We start from the raw sequence: 16461 nt of genomic DNA on the forward strand, positions 1-16461 counted from the left end.
AAGTTCTCCTGGATGATACCCTGAAGAGTGTTTTCCAACTTGGTTCCATTTTCCCCCTCACTTTCAGGCACCCCAATCAGACGTAGATTTGGTCTTTTTACATAATCCCATACTTCTTGCAGGCACAACATTTTATTTAACCATTCATCAGTAGATAGAAATTTTAATTGTTTTCATTTTTTGGCTATTATGGATAATGTTGCTGTGAATACTGTATATACATTTTTGTGTGGACATGTGTTTTCATTTTTCTTGGCTGTATACCTAGGAGAGGAATTGTTGGATCATGTGATAACTCCATGTTCAATATTTTGAGGACTGTCAAATTGTTTTACAAAGAAGCTGCACCATTTTACACTCCCACATTCACCTAATGTACGAGTACTCCAATTCCTTCCCAACACTTGTTATTATGCCTTTTTTGGTTATTGTCATTCTAGCGGATGTAAAGTGGTATTTCGCTGGTTTCGATTTGCATTTTCCCAATGACTAATGATGTTGAGCCTATTTTCATAGGTTTATTGGCCTTTTGTATATCTTCTTTGGAGAAGTGTCTGTTTAAATCCTTTGCCTATTTTTCCTTTGGATTACAGTAGTCCCTCCTTATCTGTAGGGGATATGTTCCAAGACTCCAGTGGATGCCCGAAACTTCATAGTACCAAACCGTTTATATACTATGTTATCTTATACATGTACTGTGGCCATAACTTTTGCAGTTTGAGGTATAACAGCAAAACTAACTAAGTTTTTTTTTTCCTTCTTCACAATTTCACCGATAGAAGATTCATTCTTACTGTAAATCTTATCAACTTCAGCGTATGATTTTTTGACTTTGGGAGACTGGGGCAGGAGGATTGCTTGAGACCGGGAGTTCAAGACCAGCCTGAGCAACATAGTGAGACCTCATTTCTACTAAAAATAAAAATAAACTGGCTGGGCACAGTGGCACTTGCCTTTGGTTTCCCTTACTATGGAGGATGAAGTGGGAGGATTTTTTGTACCCAGGAGTCCATGGCTGCAGTGAGCCAGGGTCACGCCACTGTACTCCAGCCTAGGCAACAGATCCAGATCCTGTCTCTAAAAATGAAATAAAATAATAAAATAAGAGTTAAGAACTTTCACCTTTGGCATATCCAAATCACCAGCAGCACTACTCTCGTGTTTTGGGACCATTGTTAAGTATAATAAGGGTTACTTGAGCACAAGAACTGCAATGCTGGGACAGCTGATCTGATAAGAGTCAGCTACTAAGTGACTAATATGTGGATGCTAAACAAAAGGATGATTCACATCCTAGGTGGAACAAAATGGGAGTATATGGGATTTCATCAGGATAGTCAGAACGCCTTGTAATTTTTATTTTTATTTTTTGAGACCAAGTCTACTGTTGCCCAGGCTGGAGTGCAGTGGCACAGTCTCCTGGGTTCAACCAATTCTTGTGCCTCAGCCTCCCAAGTAGCTGAGATTACAGGCTTATGCCATCACATCCAGCTAATTTCTGTGTTTATAGTAGAGACGGAGTTTTGCCATATTGCCCAGGCTGTTCTCGAACTCTTGGGCTCAATGATCCACCCGACCAGCTCAGCATCCCAAAGTGCTGAGATTACAGGCATGGGCCACTGCGCCTGGCCAGAATGACTTGTAATTTAAAACTGATGAATTATTTCTGGAATTTTTCACTTAATATTTTTGGACCACCATTGACCATAGATAACTGAAACTGCTGAAAGTGAAACCATGAGTAAGGAGAAACTACTCTATTTAGTTTTTTATTGTTGAGTTTAAGAGTCCTTTAGGTATTCTAGATACAAGTTCTTATCAGATATATGATTTGCAAATATTTTCTCCCATTCTGGGTTGTCATTTTATTTTCTCAATGATCTCTTTTGAAGACCAAAAGTTATTTAAAATTTTGATGAAATGCAATTTATCTGTTTTTTAAAATTTTGTCCCTAAGCTTTCGGTGTCATATCTTAGAAGGCTCTGACTAATCCAAAGTCATGAAGATTTACTTCTATACATTTTCTTCTAGGAGCTTTATAGTTTTAGCTCTTATATTTAGGTCTGTGATCCATTCTTAGCTAATTTTTGTGTATGGTATAAGGAAGGAGTCCAAATTCATTTTTCTCCATGTAGATATCTAGTGGTCCCAGCACCACTTATTGAAGACTACTCTTTTGCCATTGAATGGTCTTGGCACTCTTGTTGAAATATCAGTTGACCGAAATGTATGAATTTATTTCTAGACTCTTAATTCTATTCCATTTATCTATTCATCTATCCTTATGTCAATACCACACAATCTTTTTTTTTTCCCTGTACAATCTCGATTACTGCAGATTTGTAGTAACTTGAAATTGAGAAGGATGAATCCAACTTTGTTCCTCTTTTTGAAGATTGTTTTGACTGTTCTGATTCCCTTGTAATTCCTTATCAATTTTAAGATTAGCCTGTCAATTTCTGCAGAAAAACCAGCTGGAATTTTGATAGGGATTCTATTGAATCTGTAGGTTAAGTTAATGAATATTGATATCTTAAAAATATTAAGTCTTTTGGTTCATGAACATGGGATGTCTTTCCAGTTATGTATATATTTAAATTCTTTCAATGTTTTGTAAGTTTCAGAATATAAGTTTTGCACTTCTTGTTCTTTAATTAATAGACTTTATTTTTTAGGGCAGTGTTAGGTTTGCAGAAAAATGCAATCGAAAGCACCGAGAGTTCCCATATACTCCCTCCCCATCCCTCAACCCTGTGCACAGTTTTTCCTATTACTAACATCATGCATGAGTGTGGTACATTTGTTATAATTGATGAACCAATATTGATACATTATTATTGGTTAAAGTTCTTTGTTTACATTAGGATTCACTCTAATGTGTTTTACAGTTCTGTGGGTTTTAACAAATGCATAATGTTATATATCCATCATGACGGTGTCATTCAGAATAGTTTCATTGTCCCAGAAATCCCTGTGCTCCATTTGTTCATCCCTTTCTCTCCCAAAATCCCTGTGAACTATTGATCTTTTGATTGTCTTTATAGTTCTGCCCTTTCCAGAAAGTCATGTAGTTGGAATCATAGTATATGTAGCCTTTTCAATCTGGCTCCTTCCACTTAACAATAAGGTTCCTCTGCATCTTCTTCTGGCACAATACCTCATTTATAGTGCTGAATGATATTCCATTGTATAGATGTGCCACGATTTGTTCATTCACCCACAGGAGATCATTCTGGTGACTTACAAGTTTTAGCAATTATGAATAAGGTTGCTGTAGACATTCATGTGCAGGTTTGTTTGCTTGTTTGTTGTTTTAAATAGTCTTGTTCTTTCACCTACAGTAGCATGATCCTGGCTCACTGCAGTCCTGACTCCTGGACTCAAGTGATCCTCCCACCTCATGCTCCCTAGTGGCTGGGACTACAGGTGCGTGCCACCATGGCTGGCTTTTTTTTTTTTTTTAAAGACAGAGTCTCACTGTGTTGCCCAGCCTGGTCTTGAACTCCTGGGATCAAGTGATCCTCCTGCCTCAGCCTCCCAAAGCACTGGGATTACAGGCATGAGCCACCACACCCAGCCAGGGTTTTGTGCAGACATAAGTTTTCAACTCATTTGGCTGGATTGCATAATAAGACTAATTTTAGCTTTGTAGAAATGTGCCAAGTTATTTTTCAAAGTAGCTATACTGTTTTGCATTCCTACCACCAATGAATGAGAGCTTCTATTGTTCCACATCCTTGGCAGCATTCAGTGTCATCAGTATTTTAGATTTTAACCATTCTAATGTGTGTGCAGCAGTATCTTATTGTTTTAATTTGCAATTCCTTAATGACATGGGAAGCATCTTTTCACATGCTTATCATCTATATATATATCTATATATATACCACCTATATATATATACTTTTTTTAGAGACAGTGTCTCTAAAAATATATATAAAATATATATAAATATAATATATAATATATAAAATAAAAATATATATATATATATTTCCCCCCCCCTTAGAGACAGTGTCTCACTCTGTTGCCCAGGCTGGGCTCAAGTAATCCTCCTGCCTTATCCACCCTGGTAGCTGGGACTATAGGTGCATGCCACCATGCCTGGCTAATTTTTTTTTTTTTTTTGAGAAGGACTGTCGCCCAGGCTGGAGTGCAGTGGCCAGATCTCAGCTCACTGCAAGCTCTACCTCCCAGGTTTATGCCATTCTCCCACCTCAGCCTCCCGTGTAGCTGGGACTACAGGCGCCCGCCACCACGCCTGGCTAGGTTTTTGTATTTTTTTGGTAGAGACGGGGTTTCACCGTGTTAGCCAGGATGGTCTCGATCTCCTGACCTTATGATCCGCCCATCTCGGCCTCCCAAAGTGCTGGGATTATAAGCTTGAGCCACCACGCCCGGCCCTAATTTTTTTTTTTAAAGACAGGGTCTCAGCCATGTTGGCGTCAGAAGTTCGCCAACATGGCAAAAGCCCATCTCTACTAAAAATACAAAAATTAGCCAGGCCTGGTGGCGGGCACCTGTAATCCCAGCTACTCAGGAGGCTGAGGCAGGAGAATTGCTTGAACCTGGGAGGCGGAGGTTGCAGTGAGCTGCGATCGTGCCATTGCACTCCAGCCTGGGTGACAAGAGCAAGATTCTGTCTCAAAAGGAAAAAAAAAAAAAAAAGACAGGATCTTACTGTATTGCCCAGGCTGGTCTTGAACTACTGGCCTCAAGTGATCCTCCTGCCTCAGCCTCGTGAAGTGCTGGAATTATAGGCCACTGTGCCCAACCTCCATCTATATGTCTTCTCTCACTTCCTTATTTTAAATTTATTGTGAAGTATTTTACTGTTTTTGAAGCTATAGTAAATAGAATTGTTTTCTTAATTTCATTTTCTTTTTTCCCTTTCTTTACATGCTGCCTTGAGATGAGATTAATTTTATTTTCAGATTGTTCATTGCAAATGGATAAAATACATTGATTTTTGTATACTGATCTTGTATTCTTTGACTTTGATGAACTCGTTTGTTATCTAAGATCATATCTTCTGCAAAAGGAGATCGTTTTGCTTCTTCCTTTCCCATCTGGACTCCTTTTATTTGTTTCTCTTGCCTAATAGCCTTGACTAGAACTTCTAGTACAATGTTGTATAAAAGTGACAAGAATGGACATACTTGTCTTGTTCCTGATCTTAGGGGGAAAGCATCTAGCCTTCCACCATGAAGTATGATGTTAGTATGGGTTTTTCATAGATGTCCTCTAGCAGGCTGAGCAAGTTGGGGAAACTTTTTAAGCATGTAAATGCTTGGACCCTATCATTACAGTTTTTGATTCACTGAGTCTGGGAAGGATCGGTATCTTTAGTTGTACAAAGGTATATAAGAAAATAAAAGGTGGCCAGGTGCGGTGGCTCAAGCCTGTAATCCCAGCACTTTGGGAGGCCGAGACGGGCGGATCACTAGGTCAGGAGATTGAGACCATCCTGGCTAACCCGGTGAAACCCCGTCTCTACTAAAAAATACAAAAAACTAGCCGGGCGTGGTGGCGGGCGCCTGTAGTCCCAGCTACTCGGGAGGCTGAGGCAGGAGAATGGCGTGAAGCCAGGAGGCGGAGCTTGCAGTGAGCTGAGATCTGGCCACTGCACTCCAGCCTGGGCGACAAAGCCAGACTCCGTCTCAAAAAAAAAAAAAAAAGAAAAGAAAAGAAAAGATATATAAGTTATTCTGATCCACAGGGTTGAAAATATCTGCTGTATCATGGTTGAAGTATCTTATACTTCATTCTTTTAAAATCTGTGCTACTACTCTGATTCTCCCCCCTCAACTGAGCACCTTGGACTTAATATTATTGGGTTCCTACTGCTATATTCTTAATTCTTTTGGATACTAAACCATGAAAAATGGTTTGTATTGCATAGGTTAACTTATTTTTTTATATACTGGGTATCATTAGGATATGGTATTAAGATTTATTTTCACCTATAAATAATATAAGCTACTTGATGATCCCACTTATGGCTAATTTCCTTCCTTATCATAGCAGAGGTGGTACTCAGAACATAATTTTATTTTCCTTTTTTTTTAAATTTCAATAGGTTTTAGAGAACAGGTGGTATTTGGTTACACAAATAAGTTACTTAGTGGTAATTTCTGAAATTTTGGTGCACCCGTCACCCGAGCAGTGTACACTGTACCCGATGTGTAATCTTTTAACCCTTATTCTCCCGAATCCCCAAAGTCCGCTGTATCGTTTTTATGCCTTTGCATCCTTGTAGCTTAGCTCCCACTTAATGAGTGAGAACATATGATGTTTGGTTTTCCATTCCTCAGTTACCTCACTTAGAATAATGGTCTCCAGTTCCATCCAGGTTGCTTCAAATGCCATTATTTTGTTCCTTTTTATGGCTGAGTAGTATTTCATGGTAGATATATACCACATTTTCTTTATCTACGCATTGATTGATGGGCATTTGGGCTGGTTCCATATTTTTGCAGTTGTGAATTGTGCTGCTAAAACATACATGTGCAAGTATTTTTTTCATATAATGACTTCTTTTCTTCTGGGTAGATACCCAGGAGTGGGATTGCTGGATCGAATGGTGGATCTACTTTTAGTTCCTTAAGGAATCTCCACACTGTTTTCCATAGTGGTTGCACAAATTTACATTCCCCCCAACAGTGTAAATGTGTTCCCGTTTCACCACATCCATGCCAGTATCTATTATTTTTTGATTTTTTTATTATGGCCATTCTCACAGGAGTAAGGGGGTATCGCATTGTGGTTTTGATTTGCATTTCCCTGATAATTAGTGATGTTGAACTTTTTTCATATGCTTGTTGGCCATTTGTATATCTTTTGAAAATTGTCTATTCATGCCCTTAGCCCAATTTTTGATGAGATTGTTTGTTTTTTTCTTGCTGATTTGCTTGAGTTCCTTGTAGATTCTGAATATTAGTCGTTTGTCAGATGCATAGATTGCGAAGATTTTCTCCCACTCTGTGGGTTGTCTGTTTACTCTGCTGATTATTCCTTTTGCTGTGCAGAAGCTTTTTAGTTTAGTTTAGTCCCATCTAATTATCTTTGTTTTTCTTGCATTTGCTTTTGGGTTCTTGGTCATGAAGTCTTTACCTAAGCCAATGTCTAGAAGGGTTTTTCCAATGTTATCTTCTAGAATTTTTATGGTTTCAAATCTTAGATTTAATTAAGTCTTTGATCCACCTTGAGTTGACTTTTTGTATAACGTGAGAGAGGAGAATCCAGTTTCATTCTCCTACATGTGGCTTGCCAATTATCCCAGCACCATTTGTTGAATAGGGTATCTTTCCCCACTTTACATTTTTGTTTGCTTTGTCAAAGATCAGTTGACTGTGAGCATTTGGCTTGATTTCTGGGCTCTCTATTCTGTTCCATTGGTCTGTATGCCTGTTTTTATACCAGTATTATGATGTTTTGGTGACTATGGCCTTACAGTATAGTTTGAAGTCAGGTAATATAATGCCTCCAGATTTGCAGAACATAATTATTGATGGCCCTTGTAAATTATTTTTTGTTTATCAATCTTGTTTTTTTTTTTATTTTTACCCATATGAATAATAGTAATTTTGCTTCTTTAGGACACCATGTAAAATTGAACCTAGTATAAACCACATCCTCAGCACCAGAAAGCCTGGAAAGGAAGAAGGAGATCCTCTACAAAGGGTTCAGAGCCATCAGCAAGCATCTGAGGAGAAGAAAGAGAAAATGATGTATTGTAAGGAGAAGATTTATGCAGGAGTGGGGGAATTCTCCTTTGAAGAAATCCGGGCTGAAGTTTTCCGGAAGAAATTAAAAGAGCAAAGGGAAGGTGTGTGTAATTCAAGTTTGTGAAAAGGACTTAACTTAGTTGTGTGAAGGTTGAGCTGATCTACTACGTCTGAAGAAAACTAACCTTATACTTTGCACCTTTATGTGATATTTCTATGGTTGTACTGTTTCTTTCTGTGTATCAGTCAAACTCCCATTGCTGCCTTCCACGAAAACTCCTTGAGGTGTGGGGGTACTGAGTATGTTTAGAAGTAAAGGAAGAAGTTCTGAACTGTGTGAACAATTTATGTTTCCCAATACAATAAGCAGGCGGCTCTGATCCCTGACATGCATATATGTGCATTCCATGCATCCCTATTAAGTACTTTTCCTAATGCTATTGCTTGAAATATTCCACTTTACCTTCGATATTTTGTCTGAAATTTCTCCAAGAGCTTATTTAGATTAACCTACTAGGTCACACTGCAATGATTTAGATTATGGATATTCATACTTTTTAAAGACATTATAAATTAAAGAAAAAGTTTAAAAATTGAGATATGGGAATTTTTGGGAAACAGGAAACAGTTCTGATTCTGGAGCCTTGAGTACTTGAAAGCAAGAGGTAGGGCAGAATGGGCTGGAAAGTAGGGAAGTAAGGCATATGGGGCTTAAGGCATGAGAAGGTGAAGGAGAGTAAAGAAGAGTACAGAAAATGAGGTAGGGGAGGGTCCACTTCCATTTAGACATTTTTTATTAGGATCTATAAGGAGAAAGTAATGTTTCTTTTATACATGGATATCCAGAATAACCTACTAATATAGCTCAGCTCTCTTAAGAGGATGTAATGTTTGTGGGGTTAACTGGGAAACTTAACCATCACTTATACTTTGAGGAGCAATCTTTTCTGAGTTCCAGGTTTGGCAATAAAGCAGACTGTTAGTAAGTCTGGAATTGTTTTCATTTGTTACACTAATTAGTGTCATCCAAGATTGTCAAAAGTGCTCTGGGTTCAAATTGAACCTGTGTGTCTAGGTAGGAGAGAGGGATAGTTGCAAAGCAAGGTGTTAGTTGAGTATGGGTTTTAGAAAAGGAGAACCACTCCAGCAAAGAAATAGGCTAGAAGGGTGGCCAAATATGAACCAGAAAAGGAACTAGGTATCTAGATAAAAACTGTTTCCTAAGGGAAAAGCTTAGTCTGTACCAGGTATATAGAAGGAAAATGAAAGTCCATTTTAGGGCTGAGCATAGTGACTCACACCTGTAATCCCAGCACTTTGGGGGGAAAAAGACCAGCCTGGGCAACATGGTGAATTTTCATTTCTGTGGGAAAAAGAAAAAGTACATTTTGTTTTCAACTAGCCAAAGAAGGACCTACTCTAGATTAGATAGGATTTAATTAGGAATAAGAAGGCACTGACCTCTGAGAATTTTTTAATACTCATTTCTATTGTGTTGTTTTGTTTTGTTTTAAATAGACGGGGTCTCCCTGTGTTGCCCAGGCTGGTCTCAAACTCCTGGGCTCAAGTTATCCTCCCACCGTGGCCTTTCAAAGTGCTGGGATTATAGGCATGAGCTACCATGCAGACCTTAATACTCATTTCTCAGCTGGTCTCTGAATCTATTTCATGAGCTTGTATAAATTCCCATCTGTGTATAAGTTTGTACCCTTATATAAATTCTCATTTCAATAAATGTGGTTTCTAGTTATTGTCAAAAACTGGCTTCAAAGACTTGCTAACTACTTGCTCTCAGGGAAGAATACAAGAAAAGAAGAAGCCACAATCAGGGCCTACACAAAGGTTGTTTTTCTTTGCATTGCACTTCCAAATCATTTTTTCCCTCTTCTTTCAAAAACTCTGGCTTCTTTCAGATTTCTATCCTCTAATTCTTTTCTATTTCCTGAGCCTCCTTAGTGTACTCACCTCAGACTTTTCAGTCACACCCCATCATTCATTAATTGACTAATAAGCACATGGCTCACTATCTATGCCTCTTTACCCTAACCTGCAAAACCCTGCATGGCCAAGCATGGTAGCATGTGCCTGTAGTCCCAGCTACTCAGGAGGGTGAGGCAGAAGGATTGAACCCAGAAGTATGAGACCAGTCTGAGCAATATAGCAAGACCTCATCTCCAAAAACAAACAAAACCCCATGTGACTTAGCCTTTGCCTACCTCTCCAACCCCATCTTTTTCTATTCACCCTCTTACTATGCTGCAACCACACTGAACTTCCTTTGGATTCTTAGACACAGTGGTCTTTTCCTGCATTAGGGCCTTTGTGCCACCTAGTTGGTTAGCCTAGAATCTTACCCCAGAACTTTGGCCCCTTATCATTTAAGTTACAGCTTAATAATGTCACTTTATCAGAATGATCTTCCCTGATCACTGGTCTTAAGTAGCCCTCCCTTGACCTCCATCTGTCTACCCAGTCACACATTCTCACATCATCTATTTTATTCTTTTTCTAAACTGATTTTCTTGTGTGTGTGTTTCCCCCAAATTTGATTGTTAGCATCATATAACCAAGGACTTTGTATTATGTACCACTGAAACCTAAGTACTCAGAGTTGTGCTTGGCACATAGTAGGTATTCAATATTTTTTTCCTTTTAGTAGAAACCTGTGTTGTTCAAAGGTATTCTGTTTTTTTATTGAATGGATAAATAAAAGAATAGAGGCCTAGACCACAAGTTGAGGACCTTGTTCCACTTAAATCATTTTCATCTGTATTAGTAACATATGTGTTGAGATGAGCTCCAAAGGCAGTTTTGGACAGAATGAGTTACTATGAGGAATAATACCTCAAGCAACTTTACTGTTTCTAGCCGAGCTATTGACCAGTGCAGAGAAGAGAGCAGAAATGCAGAAACAGATTGAAGAGATGGAAAAGAAGCTAAAAGAAATCCAAACTACTCAGCAAGAAAGAACAGGTGATCAGGTAATTTTTCTTTTTTCAATACACAAAACTAAAATTTATTGAAACAAACTTAAACATTGTAAAAATATAGAAGGCTAAAATCCTCCCAACCCCCATTTAGAGTTTCTGGTAGCTTCCTAGCTGTTAGTAGCAGGAAAGTTGAGCGGGAAAGTAATTTAACAGGTGACTTCAAATAGAATTTGTGTCATGTGAAATAAGTGGTGCAGTTTATTGACTTCTTAGTTATACTCCAAATCATTATGTTGTTAATTCTGGCTTAAGCTTTTTATTCTAGCTATGTTCCATTACAATGGGATTGCCTGAAGAAATCTAGTATATGCCTAGCACTGCTCAGTTGAGTACAACAGGACCGGTTTAGAGTAGGAATATAAATTATTGGAAATGACTTTTGTGGTATACTCATCTTATCTTGTTAGTGGATGTCTAGGGAAAGAGTACAGTAAAGCTAATGTTAGAGCTTGAAAATAGTATTTTCTGGGTGTGAGGGACATTGATTTTGTTTATTTAATGCAAACAGCAAGAAGAGACGATGCCTACAAAGGAGACAACTAAACTGCGAATTGCTTCCGAGTCTCAGGAAATGCCAGGAATGACTCTATCCAGTTCTGCTTGTCGAGTAAACTCTTGTGTCAAGTAAGATTACATTGGTGGAAGGGACAGTGCCTATAGGAGGGCATTTAGACACAACCCTTGACTCTCTGGTGCCTTGAAGTCTCTTTTACAGTATTGAGACATGGTTTTTATAAGTCTCTGTCACAACATAAGCTTTGATTCTGATTAGGGAGGACAGAGCATTGACTGTTTTCCACCGAAGAAACATGTTTCTTATAGAAACAAATACATTAAATGTTTTTAAAAAACAAAATCACTCATTTCTACCACCAAGAGATGACTACCATTAACACTGTTCTGTCTTTTCTTTTGTGTTGTATTTTCGTTTTGTTTTATAAAAATATCAGCTTACCATTTTGTAATCTGCTTATACTATTAATGCAACTTGACATCTATTATCAAATATATTTCTGCAACATTTTTGATAACCAAAGGTCCCATCTTCTTTAAGAGAATTTGGATTGACAGTAATAATTTATCTTAGAGTAAATATTATATTTAATGGAAAAACCTCCTGGCCTTTTAAAAACTAAACAGTTCTTTCTGTGGGTATCGAGCACATGATTTAAAACAGGTTTCTTCACAGAGAAACTTCACTTGCGGAGAACACTTGGCAGGAACAACCTCATTCTAAAGGTGAGTTGTATTTGACAGCCTTGAGAAGAACTTGCTGATAACAAATGTATTATGTAATAAATGGTAAATGTTTTTATTATGATAAAGGGATTGAAAGAAAGAGGGGGACTAGGATGCTAGGAATTTAGTGTAGGCATATGCTTTATGATAGGAAAGACATTTGAAAGAGTTTTTTTTAAAGATTCCTCAGTGTTTCAAACATATTTGGTTTAATTGTAATTTTAAATTACACTAACCACCAAATCTTATACTTTAGTTACTGTACACTAAACAGCCAAGACACTAAAGAAGGTGTTTCTTTTCAGGGAAAAAAAAATTTGAAGCTACTTTGTATTCAAATTGGTTTTCTTTTCTTCAGAACATGTTAAAAGTGGCGAAACATGAATATCTACTTGGAAATGGCTTTGCAAAAATAAAAATAAAAAACATTAAAATCTAATTAAACCTCTGTTTCTAACCAACAATTTATTGGAAATGTAAAACATGGAGGAACATTGTTAACAACACAGGGGGATGGAATTGGCAAAATCCAGCATTATGGGGCTAGCAACCCAGTTTGTTGCACAAAAATTCCCCCCAAAACTGTATAGAATAAAAGAGATTTAAGAGGCATTTGAACAATCACAGTATACGGATCTTAACTCTGCATTCCCAATTCAAACAAACTTTAAAAAAAATTTATTTATATTTTTTTGAGACTGAATCTCACTCTGTCACTCAGGCTGGAGTGCAGTGGCACGATCTCAGCTCATTGCAAGCTCTGCCTCCCAGGTTCATGCCATTCTCCTGCCTCAGCCTCCTGGCTAGCTGGGACTACAGGCGCCCGCCACCTAGCCCGGCTGATTTTTTTTTTTTTTTTTTTTTTTAGTAGAGACAGGGTTTCATCATATTAGCCAGTATGGTCTCGATCTCCTGACCTCGTGATCCGCCCACCTTGGCCTCCCAAAGTGCTGGGATTACAGGCATGAGCCACTGTGCCCGGCCAAAACATTTTTTTAATTGGTAAAATATGAAACTTCTGACTGGACATTTGATATTCATAAATTGCTCATTTTATAGGTAGGTATCATGTTTTGGGATTGGGATTTTTAAAAAGCCTCTTTTAGAAATATGTACGGAAGTATTTGCAGATAAAATGACATGTCTGGAATTTGGTTTAAAATAATCCTGTTGGGTTGGGTTTGGGGAGTAGTGACAGTGGTAGGGAATCTAAATGGAACACAATCATCTATGTTTAGGTAATTATTAAATTGTTTAATGACCTTTTATATGTTTGAAGTTTTTTGTTATTAAAAAAACATTGCCTTGCTGCTTTCAAACAATACAAAATATTGATTAATTTATCTGGTTGTCTTGAAGAGTTTACTCCTAGAGTATGTATCTAGTCTCTCTCTCTCTAGGTCCCAGTATACCTTTCTCCATTTTTGATGAGTTTCTTCTTTCAGAAAAGAAGAATAAAAGGTTTGTTTGTTTTTTTGGTTTTTTTAAACTTAAGAATTTTCTGTTATTATACGTGAGGATAAATTAGGGGCTACTGTTATGAAAAAAATTGCTAAGTGAGGTATGTCTTTTTCCAGTCCTCCTGCAGATCCCCCACGAGTTTTAACTCAACGAAGACCCCTTGCAGTTCTCAAAACCTCAGAAAGCATCACCTCAAATGAAGATGTGTCTCCAGATGTTTGTGTAAGGAGCAGTATCCTTAAGTTAATGTAAACGGGCTAGTGGATTGTTTATTCAAATCCACAAAAGCTTAAGGTTAAAATTGAAACCACTGACTTGAATTAAGCACATGAAAAGATGCTCAGCATCATTACTCAACAGGGAAATGCAAATCAAAACCACAGTGAGATACTACTTTATATCCACTAGGATGGCTATAATAAAAAATTATGCACAATAACAAGTGTTGGCAAAGTTGTGGAGAAATTAGAACATACATTACTGATGGGAATGTAAAATGGTGTAGCCACTTTGGAAAACAGTTTGGCAGCTCTTTAAAATGTTAAACACAGTTACCATATGATCCCGCAGTTCTGTGCCTAGGTATATACTCAAAATAATTGAAAACACATGTTCACACAAAAAATTTGTACACAAATGTTCATAGCTGTATTACTCATGATAGTGGAAACAACCCCAAATGTCCATCAACTGATGAATGGATAAACAAAATGTTGTATATCTATACCATGAAATATTATTTGGCTATGAAAAGGAATGAAGTACTAATACATGTCACAACATAGGTGAACCTTGAAAACGTTATGTCAAGTGAATGAAATCAGATACAAAGACCGCATATTATATGATCTCATTTTCATGAAATATCCAGAAAAGGCAAAGGTATGGATTGAAGTTTTCCAGGGGATTAGGGAGAGGGTGGTGGAGAGTGACTGCTAGTGGGTATGGGGTTTCTTTTTGGAGTGATGAAAGTATTCTGAAATTAGATAGTGATGATGGTTGTACAACCTTGTGAATATACCAAAAACCACTGAAATACACTTCAAAAGGGTCAATTTTATGGTGTATGAATTATATATCAATTTTTATAAGTGAGGATAAATCACCAATTTTAAAGCCTTTTGCACTTTTAATTTTTTAACCAACATAGCAAAAGACATTTGTTCTTTTTTTTATAAAATACCTTTTGTGGCAATGCAAAAGTTATGTGGGCCAATCATTTTTCTTCAGTAATGTTCTATATTAACCGCTGTAGACTAATGACATAATACTTAGGGTGAAAAGACCCCGTGTAGACATTTAAGTCAAAATAACCTTTATCATTGGCATTTTATTAAAGTTTTAAGGAGGACAAATCATTCTCTTCAAACCAGCCTCTGGAAGCTTGTCATGAGACTGAAAAGAATTGAGTATGTTTAATCTGAAGACTTTTAAGGGGTGATGTGAGCAGTAGCTTTAGTGACTTAAAGCAGCGTTTTCCACATCCTAGGGAATCATTTGGAGGAAGTTTTTTTAAAAACACTTTTTCATTTTAGTTTCTTCTCTATTGAGGTATATTTTATATCTGGTAAACTGCACAAATATTGTACAGCAGGGTGAATTTTTCCATGCAATTTTTTCTCCTATCAAGATATAGAATTATTTCCATCAACTCAGAAGAGACTAGGGAGTCTTTTATGACTAACAGTGCTTAAGCCCCATTCCATCAATGTGCCATTGGAATTTCCAGGGAAGAAGTCCAACCATGTATTTTTGTCATTTAAAAAATACTTTCTCAGATAATTCTGATACAGTTAGTCTACTGACTGCTATGAAAAGACAGTGATGTAAGAGTAATTGATTACATACTGTGTTCTGGAGTATACCACCAGAGAACATGATTAACAGGCTAGATTTGGATGCAGTGGTTCTAGATTCAGCTGTTCAAGGATACGCTTATTTGTTAAAGGAGTCCAGCTTCATCTACCTTTTTTTTTTAACCAATCTTTTACTTGAATTTTGTTACTAGGTACCTAAAATATCTAAACTACTAGGGCTATAAGTAGTATTTGCATAAAATGTATAGATTATAAACATCTATTTTACTTTAATCACATATATAAATACATATATATATATATATATTTTTTTTTTTTTTTTTTTTTTTCCTTCTTTCTTTCTTTCTTTTTCTTTTTTAGGTAGGCTGTCTGTCACCCAGGCTGGAGTATAGTGGCGTGATCTCAGCTCACTGCAGCCTCTACCTCCTGGACTCAAGCATTCCTCCCACCTCAGCCTCCCAATTAGGTGGGACTACAGGTGTGAGCCACCATGCCTGGCCAATTTTTTATTTTTTGAAGAGACACGGTTTCGCCATGTTGCCCAAGCTGGTCTCAAACTCCTGGGCTCAAGTGATCCTCCCGCCTCAGCCTGCCTCCCAGAGTGTTGGGATTACAGGTGTGAGCTAATACACCTGGCCAAATCTTTTTTTTTTTTTTTTTTTGAGATTGAGTTTCACTCTTTCACTCAGGCTGGAGTGAAGTGGCATGATCTCAGCTCACTGCGGCCTCTGCTCCCTGGGTTCAAGCAATTCTCCTGCCTCAGCCTCCCGAGTAGCTGGGATTACAGGCGCCTGCCACCACACCCAGCTAATTTTTGTATTTTTAGTAGGGACGGGGTTTTGCCATGTTGGCCAGGCTGGTCTCAAGCGCCTGACCTCAGGTGATCCACCCACCTCAGCCTCCCAAAGTGCTGGGATTACAGCCACTGCACCTGGCCTATTATTTTTTTTAACTATACTTTGTTTCTTCCAGATGTACCGCCCACCTTTAGTTACTCAGTCAGAAATTCAAAGTATATGTCAAATTGGTAATGATCTAGAAGATTAATCTCTAGTATCCATATGGGTTAAATCAAATAGGCACTATTTGTATACTACAGGTAAATATGTAAAGTGGTGTAATTTCTCTGAGGACAGCTAAGTAATACATATAAACTTTAGTGTTTATAACCATTTGACCTGATAACTCTACTTTTAGGAATTAATCCTAAGAAAATTAAAGTGTTT

At 37.6% G+C, this 16461-nt stretch overlaps 1 protein-coding gene across 3 annotated transcripts in view; it reads left to right on the plus strand.

Annotated features, from left to right (window-relative positions):
• Positions 1 to 16461, plus strand: part of BUB1B (BUB1 mitotic checkpoint serine/threonine kinase B) — a 66492-nt gene that overhangs the window by 33599 nt on the left and 16432 nt on the right. For all 3 annotated transcript variants that reach the window (XM_008017062.3, XM_008017061.3, XM_038009829.2), the window contains exons 9-14: positions 7600 to 7829; positions 10597 to 10709; positions 11227 to 11342; positions 11908 to 11957; positions 13358 to 13418; positions 13535 to 13640. In XM_008017062.3, coding sequence (XP_008015253.2) covers positions 7600 to 7829; positions 10597 to 10709; positions 11227 to 11342; positions 11908 to 11957; positions 13358 to 13418; positions 13535 to 13640 — 676 coding nt within the window. The remainder of the gene's footprint in view (positions 1 to 7599; positions 7830 to 10596; positions 10710 to 11226; positions 11343 to 11907; positions 11958 to 13357; positions 13419 to 13534; positions 13641 to 16461) is intronic.

The sequence above is a fragment of the Chlorocebus sabaeus genome, chromosome 26 (genome assembly GCF_047675955.1).
Source record: "Chlorocebus sabaeus isolate Y175 chromosome 26, mChlSab1.0.hap1, whole genome shotgun sequence".
In the NCBI taxonomy this organism is placed as follows: domain Eukaryota; kingdom Metazoa; phylum Chordata; class Mammalia; order Primates; family Cercopithecidae; genus Chlorocebus; species Chlorocebus sabaeus.